The sequence below is a fragment of the Salvelinus sp. IW2-2015 genome, linkage group LG6.2, assembly GCF_002910315.2.
Source record: "Salvelinus sp. IW2-2015 linkage group LG6.2, ASM291031v2, whole genome shotgun sequence".
NCBI lineage: Eukaryota > Metazoa > Chordata > Actinopteri > Salmoniformes > Salmonidae > Salvelinus > Salvelinus sp. IW2-2015.
In genome coordinates this window covers 962519-972586 of record NC_036846.1, presented here as the reverse complement: position 1 = coordinate 972586, position 10068 = coordinate 962519, and the positions used below count along the sequence as shown (strand labels likewise).

The 10068-nt window shown below is 48.0% G+C and overlaps 1 protein-coding gene across 1 annotated transcript in view; it reads left to right on the top strand.

The window, feature by feature from the left end:
• The first annotated feature begins 4735 nt into the window (after window positions 1-4735).
• The window catches only part of klb (klotho beta), a 13172-nt gene continuing 7839 nt past the window's right edge, over window positions 4736-10068 (top strand). The window contains exons 1-2 of the mRNA XM_023989772.1: window positions 4736-5698; window positions 6486-6999. Of these exons, the coding sequence (XP_023845540.1) occupies window positions 4961-5698; window positions 6486-6999 (1252 nt within the window). The 5' untranslated portion in view covers window positions 4736-4960. The remainder of the gene's footprint in view (window positions 5699-6485; window positions 7000-10068) is intronic.

The following is a 10068-nucleotide window of genomic DNA, read 5'->3' as shown; positions in this document are numbered from 1 at the left end:
CAGACCACTTCTCAGTTCCTATGCTTCCTGGCTGATGTTTTTGGTCACTTTTGAATTCTGGCAGCTTTCACTCTAGTGGAGCATGAGACGGAGTCTACAACCCACACAAGTGCTCAGGTAGTGCAGCTCATCCAGGATGCACATAATGCAGGCTGTGGCAAGAAGGTTTGCTGTGTCTGTCAGCGTAGTGTCCAGAGCATGGAGGCGCTACCAGGAGACAGGCCAGTACATCAGGAGACTTGAGGAGGCCGTAGGAGGGCAACAACCCAGCAGCAGGACCGCTACCTCCGCCTTTGTGCAAGAGGAGCACTGCCAGAGCCCTGCAAAATGACCTCCAGCAGCCACAAAATGTGCATGTGTCTGCTCAAAACGTCAGAAACGACTCCATGAGGGTGGTATGAGGGCCCGACGTCCACAGTGGGGGTTGTGCTTACACCAACACCGTGCAGGACGTTGGCATTTGCCAAACAGAGAGAGACACCAAGATTGGCAAATTCGCCACTGCGCCCTGTGCTCTTCACAATGAAACAGTCACCACTGGAGCACATGAGCACATGTGACAGACGTGACAGAGTCTGGAGACCCGTGAGAACGTTCTGCTGCTGCCAACATCCTCCAGCATGACCGGTTTGGCGGTGGTCAGTCATGTTGGGGTGCATTTCTTGGGGCCGACGCACAGCCCCTCCATGTGCTCCAGATGTAGCCTGACTCCATATACCGAGAATAATCCTTCAGATCCTCCTTTGTTAGACCGTATGCTGAAATTCAGCATTTGTGGCCTGCTGGAGGTCATTTTGCAGGGCTTCTGCAGTGCGTCCTCCTTGCACAAAGGCGAGAAGGCCGCCACAGCCCTCCATGTGGCTCGACACAGCGGATCCGGTTGAGCCTGGGCTGTGAGCTCCCACTTACGTTGTTGCGCCTCAGCCGAGCCATGATGAATCCTCAGCCATACCCCTTTGCTCTATCTGTCATCCTATGACCTGTATCTGCTTTGACCAGGCCACTGCGACATCTTTTCTCTCCTGCTGCGTGGGTTAGTCATTTTAGCCGCCTCCGGACGTCCTCTGGAACAGTCACCCCTCCTGCACCCAAAGCGAAGCTGACAGACAGGCTTAAGGCCGCAAACCGTCTTTCGCTGCTGGGCCACAGCTCGCTCTATTGCTTCCTCCCTATACGGGATCCGTAGCCCTGCCCACTGTCTTCACTCTGAGTGTATGACACCTTGTTGTGGGTTGCCTGAGATCTCCTCCTCGTCGTTTCAAGTCGCCTCTCCAAAAACTAAGTGGCATGTCTAGAAACGCCCACCGCGCCGAACAGACCAACATGCAAACAAACCGTTGCGACTCCAAACAAACACGCTCTCACCGCCTGAGCGCATACACTGAGCATAATGGAGGCAGACACTTACGACATAGATGGTCTGTGTCACAACCCTTGTCGATGTAGACCGACTTCTCGTTATATATCGGTGCTCGTCTCATGGGCTACCTGTCTATCTGTCTAAGAGTGAAAAGTGCTGCCGCCCTATAGCCAGTTCCACAGACACTGTGATCTCTCATAAAACCATCAGCCAGGAAGTCCCATAGACTAACTGAGACAGTGACTCATGGTCACACACGCCATAATGTTCGTGAAATTTATTGTCAATCAGTGTCGCTTCCTAAACTGGCCAGATAGCCACACTAAGTTATTGGGTGTGATTTCAACAGAAGTGTTACTTTTGACTACATTGGGCACTTCATATCTATTATAATTCTATTCCACCCTTTTGCGTCTATTCCATTTGCACAAACAGCAGTTGTGTTTTGGTCACCACCTGCAGAACCACTCCTTTATTGGGGGTGTCTTGCTAATTGCCTATAATTTCCACCTTTTGTCTATTCCATTTGCACAACAGCATGTGAAATTTATTGTCAATCAGTGTTGCTTCCTAAGTGGACAGTTTGATTTCACAGAAGTGTGATTGACTTGGAGTTACATTGTGTTGTTTAAGTGTTCCCTTTATTTTTTTGAGCAGTGTATATTACTCAATGTATGGCTTCATTATAAGAATATTACATAGCTCATTTTAAGGTAGCTCTAACTTATTGTTATATTGATTTACAAAAATAGGTAGGGTTGGAGGATATAACAACTGCATAAGACATTGGTTACGCCGGCCAATTCTTTCTTGAGCAAATGGTCGGGTTGCTGAAAATAAAAAAATATATATTTTTAGACTGCAAACTGACTGCAAGAAGCCCAGAAATATATAATAATTGACTAAAACGTAATCATTTCAAACCTTGATTACATTTGGGGACATTGCCCTGCGTGGGGTGCCGTCGGATAGGACGTTAAAACGGGTGTCCTGACTCTGTGCTCATTCAAAATCCCATGGCACTTATCGTAAGAGTAGTGGTGTTCACCCCGGTGTCATGGCTAAATTCCAAACCTGGCCACATTCCATCATGGCCACCTAATCATCACCCTCATTCCTAATTGTCAAATATCACTCCTCACCTCTCCACCTGATAGCTGATATGTGGTGAGAGTTCTGGCACAAAAATGGTCGCCGTGCCTCACTGAGGTGGGTGCTGAGTTTCCCTCTACTATATAAAGTGCTTTGAGTACCTCTATTGGTGGAAAAGCGCTATATAAATCMAATTATTCKGAATCATTACTATTTGTAAACGATCACGTCTCTCTGTTATGCGTTGGGGAATACATGGGAACAGATTTCCAAAATTAAAACCAGTTGGAGCTGATTTCCTGGTGTTGTTACAGTCTTCTATGTCCAAAAATGTAATTCTCAACAACAAAAAAAGTAATAATAATTTGCTCAGAAAACTTGGGGGGGGGGGGCAAATAAAGCCAGCTGCGGGCCAAATTCGGGCCGCTAGTTGGGGAATCATGCCCTAGACCAATGAGCCCTGCTGATCTTGATCGAGAAAAGCTTGGGTATTTTAATAGCCACCCATTACACATTTTCAACGACAAGGCTTGCTGGTCTAGGAGTATGGTTATTTCTTTGGGTGTGAGCGGTCCAGGGTTCAAATCCTGGCTGAACCCCCCCTTTGTAAAAATGAGGGCTTTCAAGTCTGACCCCTTGCCACGTTCACAGTGTGCTTCTAAACACTCCCACTTCACTCCTCCCTGGGCCCGGCGCGTTGCTGACTTTACAGTGAGCTGCTCTCTCCCTTTGACGCATGGATTCATGTGCTTCTCCAAGAGAGTGCACCATAATGCTTATTTTCATCCCATATTCAGCAGTGGTAAAGTCACTAATGGGAACTGATAGCTTCAGCCTAGCATCCCAATATGTATCCCACCATATACCATCACTGATCTCCTGTTTGTTATACTTATCTCCACCCGGCACAGCTAGAAGAGGACTGGCCACCCCTCATAGCCTGGTTCCTCTCTAGGTTTCTTCCTAGGTTTTGGCCTTTCTAGGGAGTTTTTCCTAGCCACTGTGCTTCTACACCTGCATTCTAGCTGTTTGGGGTTTTAGGCTGGGTCTCTGTACAGCACTTCGAGATATTAGCTGATGTACGAAGGGCTATATAAAATAAACTTGATTGATTGATTGATTGATACTTGATCAATTTTAGTCCAGGCAGCTCAAAGGTACATCATACTAGTGCAGTGCTTTTCGGAGGGTAGGCCTACATTTGTGCTGTATCATTGCAACCATGCTGATGTCAGGTCAGGTAGAGGTGAAGGATATCCATTCTCCAGCTAAATGGACCCGAACCTAATAACGCCTGTGACACATTTAATGATAAGGTGCTCTATCTCCAACCACCACTTTACAACAACTGGCATCTTCACAGCTACACAAACAACAACATTAAGGATTTGGCAGATGAGGAGTTGTTTCTGTTTTATTTTGTATTTCCTAAGATTAGATCAAAGATAGGTAACACACACACACACACACACACACACACACACACAACACACACACACACACACACACACACACACACACACACACACACACACACACACACACACACAATTTGCGGAAGTGAATCAGATCGATCAAGAGGAACATCATGCCTGTTTTTATCTGTCGTCGTCTTTAATCAAATCTAGGATAACAGTGAGGCCAGCCTTGGACTGATTTGGCCATAAAACCATAGGGAACGCTCAATTCTCCCCCAGTATTCTTTGTGCCCGTGGCTAAACTGTATTCTATTTGACTCTGATTCCATGAATCCAATTGACATGTGGGTTTTATCTTGTGGATGTGCCCCACAGCTAAACCCTTAACTCAACCTTATTGTGGCTATTTCTCAAACAGGACATTTTGGGTTTGAATAGCTGCAAGAACAAGCCGAAATGTTCCTTTTTATCCATTAGGTTGTAATGATACCAATATGACGGTAAGATCGCTGAAAATAAAATGAAGGGTAAAGCGATAGGGAGAGTATAAGATTTAGCAGGAGACAGTGATTGTGAGATAGAGATGGGGAGAGAGAGAGAGTAAATGGGAGCTACATCTCAGTCATGGAGGTGAGGATGATCGGAGTTCAAGCTAATCATTGACAAAATGATCAATGCGTCTGCCTCAAAGGTGTGTGCGGGTGCGTGTGCTCCTGAGTGTATGAGTCAGTGCTTGTGAGTGTGGTTGTGCGTGTACAATGTACGGTATGTGTCAGAAAGAGGGAGGGGAGAGAAAAGGAGGGCGGGAGAGAGGGAGGTAGAGAGAGAGAGATARGGAAGTCCAACCAGGTTAGCCTGTCAGATGGATACTGCACACCTCCTGGCTTCCACATGTAGACGTCTCAGTCTCCTGTACTCGTTCACTTCAATCCCTTCATCTTCCAATCTTCATCATGGATCCCTCACCTTCTGAACATCCGGACCCTTGATACTTACACAGAAACAGCCCCTCAGACAGAGACCAGCTTATTTCTTCTGAAGGATTTTGGAAAACTCTGGAGAGGATCATTCTTCTTCTACAGACTCCAATATGGCAACATACCTTTTCTCGCTCTTCCTGACAGTGATGGTCTGGCGCGGGGATTTATGTTCCCTGGGGGAGGGCAGGAGGCAGTGGCAGCAGCTAACCACCCCAGAGCCCTTCACCCAGAGCCAGTCCTTCTTCCATGGGACCTTCCCTCCAGGGTTCCTCTGGGGTACGGGGACCTCTGCCTTCCAGACCGAGGGGGCCTGGGACTGTGACGGTAAAGGCCCCTCAATCTGGGATCACTTCACCCACTCAGCCCCCCACCGAGGTGACGGAAGTGTCGCTGACACGGCCAGTGACGGCTACAACCGCTGGGAGGAGGACGTTGAGGCGCTGGGGTACCTCGGGGTGCGCTCCTACGCCTTCTCCCTCTCCTGGCCCCGAATCTTCCCCGACGGTGTTGCCACAGGTCGGCCCAATAGGGTGGCTGTGGAGCACTATGGGAGACTGCTCGACAGGCTCCTGGAGAGGGGAATTGAGCCGGTGGTCACCCTGTTCCACTGGGACCTTCCCCAGGCCCTGCAGGAGCACTACGGGGGGTGGAGGAATGACACCCTGGTGGGTTTGTTTGATGCATACGCTGCCTTCTGTTTTCGAACGTACGGGGGCCGTGTGAGGTACTGGATCACCATACACAACCCCTACCTGGTGGCTGTCCAGGGGTACGGGACAGGGGTGCACGCGCCTGGAGAGACAGGCGACGCCACCGCACCCTTCAATGTGGCCCACAACCTCATAAAGGTAAGGCAGGGTCAAGGGTTAAGGGTCAGAGGATGAAGTTGCCCCATAGTCGATGAGCTTAGGTCAGTGTATTGTTTTCCCTCCAATGGGAATGGTTAGGATTTCAGAAAGAAAAGTTTTTCCTAGTTCTGTGTCAAAGGGCAATGGATTATTTGTACCCATTTGGGAGGGGGGTCAGGGGGTTGAGTTGTAAATTAGAACCCTTTGGATAGATTGACTCGTGTGAAATGGTCTGTTGAACAGACCACAGTACAGACTAAGACCCCGTTTAGTCAGACAGCCTGTTCCTGAACTTCGTACTTCTGTGGGTTTTATCAGCTGATGTCRTCAGTGAATGTTTGTGTCTTTCATTGGGTTCAAGACATTGCAAGGAAAATGAGTGAAGAATTAACACTTGAATAGCCATGGTACATGCTGTGCTTTATTCAGTCAATCAGGTTAAACTAATCCAAATGGTTTTATGTTGTGATATTCAATATTCACTGTGCTCCTTCAGCAGCTATTAGCAGTCATTGACCTCTTGTTAAAAAGTGTGTTTACCTTCTGCCATGAGAGGTTTATTACAGCTGCAGTACTGTGATTAGTAAACAGGACACTTAAGTAGCCACTGGGGGTCAAAGTCTRTGACAGCAACAGTTTTGCGGCTTCATTAATAATCAGCTTTGTCCCAGTGCATATTCACACTGTACAGGTCCGATGTCTGTAGTATGTGTAATGTCTCTGCCATAATGCAATGCATGTAACAGACCTCCATTTGATTTATTTCTAATTTTATTTTCATTTCCAGGCGCATGCCAAAGCGTGGCACACCTATGACACCTACTTCCGGCCGACTCAGAATGGTAAGGTGTCCATCGTCTTGGGTTCCCATTGGATGGAGCCGAAGAGAGACCAAGCCACACCGGTCAATATCGAACTCTGCCAGCAGTCCATGGAGGCGGTGCTTGGCTGGTTCGCCAATCCCATCTTCAGGGATGGGGACTACCCAGCTTCCATGAGATCCACCCACAGGGGGCTTCTGCCTGAGTTCACCCCAGAGGAGAAGCACTGGGTGCGGGGAACGGCTGACTTCTTTTCCCTGTCCTTTGGGCCTAACAACCTGCGTCTGGGCCAGAGTCTAGCCCACTATGGGCAGACTGTGTACCCGGACATGAGGCGGGTGCTGGGCTGGGTGAGGCTGGAGTATGGGGACCTGCCTGTGCTGGTGGCGGAGGGGGGCTGGTTCTCAGCTGCAGCTGTGGAGAGGGAGGATACAGATGCCATCTACCTGATGAAGAGGTTCATCAACCAGGTGCTGCAAGGTGAGGAGGGGGCAAGGAGGAGGAGGCCGAGGATGGGGGGCAGGATTAGGGAAAACAGAGGAGGTCGACAAGAGAGAGTACATACAGTACCAGTCAAACGTTTAGACACACCTACTCATTCATTGGTTTTTATTTATTTTTACTATTTTCTACATTGTAGAATAATAGTAAAGACCCCCAATCTAGGAAATAACACATATGGAATCATGTAGTAACCAAAAAAGTGTTAAACAAATCAAAATAGATTTTATATTTTAGATTCTTCAAAGTAGACACCCTTTGTCTTGATGGCAGCTTTGCACACTCTTGACATTATCTCAACCAGCCTCATGAGGTAGTCACCTTGAAGGAATTTCAATGAACAGGTGTGCCTTGTTAAAAGCTAATTTGTGGAATGTCTTTCCTTCTTAATGCGTTTGAGTCAATCAGTTGTGTTGTGACATGGTAGGGCTGGTATACAGAAGATAGCCCTATTTGGTAAATGACCAAGTTCATATTATGGCAAGAACAGCTCAAATGAGCAAAGAGAAACAACAGTCAATCATTATTTTGGGGCGGCAGGTAGCCTAGCGTTGGGCCAGTAACCGAAAGGTTGCTGGATTGAATCCCCGAGCTGATAAGGTACAAATCTGTCGTCCTGCCCCTGAACAAGGCAGTTAACCCACTGTTCCCTGGTAGGCCGTCATTGTAAATAAGAATTTGTTCTTAACTGACTTGCCTAGTTAAAGAAACGTTTAAAAAATGAAGGTCAGTCAATGCGGAAGATTTCAAGAACTTTGAAAGTTTCTTCAAGTGCAATCGCAAAAACCATCAATTGCTATGATGAAACTGGTTCTCATGAGGACTGCCACAGGAAAGGAAGACCTAGGGTGACCTCTGCTGCAAAGGATAAGTTCATTAGAGTTGCCAGCCTCAGAAATTGCAGCACAAATAAATGCTTCACAGAGTTCAAGTAACAGACACATGAGACTGCGTGAATCAGGGGCTGCGTGAATCAGACTTTCATGCATGAATTGCTGCAAAGAAACCATTACTAAAGGACACCAATAAGAAGAAGGGACTTGCTTTGGCCAAGAAACCAGGCAATGGATATTAGACCGGTGGAAAAGTATCCTTTGATTCCAAATTTTAGATTTTTGGTTACAACCGCCATGTCTTTGTGAGACGCAGAGTAGGTGAACAGATAATCTCCACATGTGTGTTTCCCACCGTGAAGCATGGAGGAGGAGGTGTGATAGTGTGGGGGTGCTTTGCTGGTGACACTGTCTGTGATTTCTTTAGAATWCAAGGCACACTTAGCCAGCATGGCTACCACAGCATTCTGCAGCGATACTGTCAGGACCCGGTGCGTGAAACAGTCACTAATAATCGGCAGAACCCAGAAGATGAGGCAGACACAGCAGTACTAGAGATGGTGGTTTAATTAAAGAACAAGATCTTCAGGCAAAGAATCTAAATCCACAAAGTCCAAAATACAGCCAAGAGGCAAAAAAGGGATATCTTCCAAAATACAAAGAAAATCCACAAAGTGGTAAGAACAGCAAGGGAAAAAACAAACCTCAAAAGACTAATCCAAAACACTCAAGAACAAAACCAGAGAACCTCTGGAAAATCCAACAAGAGAAAAATATATGTTCACAACAAGGCTTGGGCTGGGGCTGGGTGCTAACATACAAACACTGAGCAAAGAACTGAGGAACACACAGGGTTTAAATACTAACAAGGGAACGACACACAGGTGCAATCAATAAAAGAGCAAGGAAAAAACAAAAGGTTCAAAAAAGGTGCAATGGGGACATCTAGTGACACAAACCAGAACAGTCCTGGCCAAAACCTGACAGAATCCCCATCCTAGGAACGGCTCCTGACGTTCCTACCAGCCTTCTCAGGGTGGAGGGCCCTGAACTGACGAATGAGGTCAGGGTCCAGTATGTCCTTGGCAGGAACCCAGGAGCGCTTCTCGGGACCGTAGCCTTCCCAGTCCACCAGATACTGCCAGGACCGCTGCACCCGGCGGGAGTCCAGTATCCGGTGGACGGTATAAGCCGACTGGCCTCCGATGACACGGGGCGGAGGGGGAGGTCTGCCTGCCGGGATAAGGGGAGAAAAAACAACAGGTTTTAATAAAGAAATGTGAAATGTGGGATTGATYTTAAGGGATCTGGGTAAGTGCAGGCGAAAAGTAACGGGATTGACTCTCCTGGCAATCTTAAAGGGACCGATGAATCTCTGGGACAGCTTGCGADACTCCACCCGTAGCGGTAAGTTTTTTGTTGAGAGCCATACTCTCTGGCCGGGGTACAGGGTAGGACCGGGACGGCGACGTCTGTTGGCTTGTCGTTGGTACTGCTGTGAGGAACGCAGAAGATTAAGACGTGCCTTCTTCCACGTAAGCCGACAGCGTCTGATGAACCTCGAGGCTGAAGGCACTCTGACTTCTGCCTCCTGGTCCGGGAACAAYAGAGGAGCATAGCCAAACTGACACTCGTGCGGGGATATACCAGTGGAGGAGGAGCACAAGGTGTTGTGCGCGTACTCRGCCCAAACAATGAAGGATGACCATGTGGACGGGTTGTTGGAAACCATACATCTGAGGRTGGTYTCCAGCTCCTGATTCATCCTCTCAGTTTGGCCGTTGGACTCCGGATGGTACCCTGAAGATAAACTGGCCGTGGCCCCTATGAGTTGGCAGAAGGCCTTCCAAAACCTTGAGGCGAACTGGGGACCTCTGTCGGAAACCATATCTTGCGGGATGCCAAAGACTCGGAACACATGGTTAATCACCAACTCAGCTGTTTCCTTGGCAGAAGGTAATTTGGTCAAGGGAACAAACCTGGCCGCCTTAGAAAACCTGTCGATGATGACTAGGATAGTAGTATTACCCTGGGACGGAGGAAGGCCAGTAATAAAGTCCAACGAGATATGGGACCAGGGTCGGTGGGGAATAGATAAAGGGTGAAGGAGTCCTTGAGGGCGGAGGTGAGAAGATTTGCCCTGGCAGCACACGGAACAGGCCTTGACGAAAGTGGCAACGTCTTCTYTTATGGTGGGCCACCAGAACTTACGCTG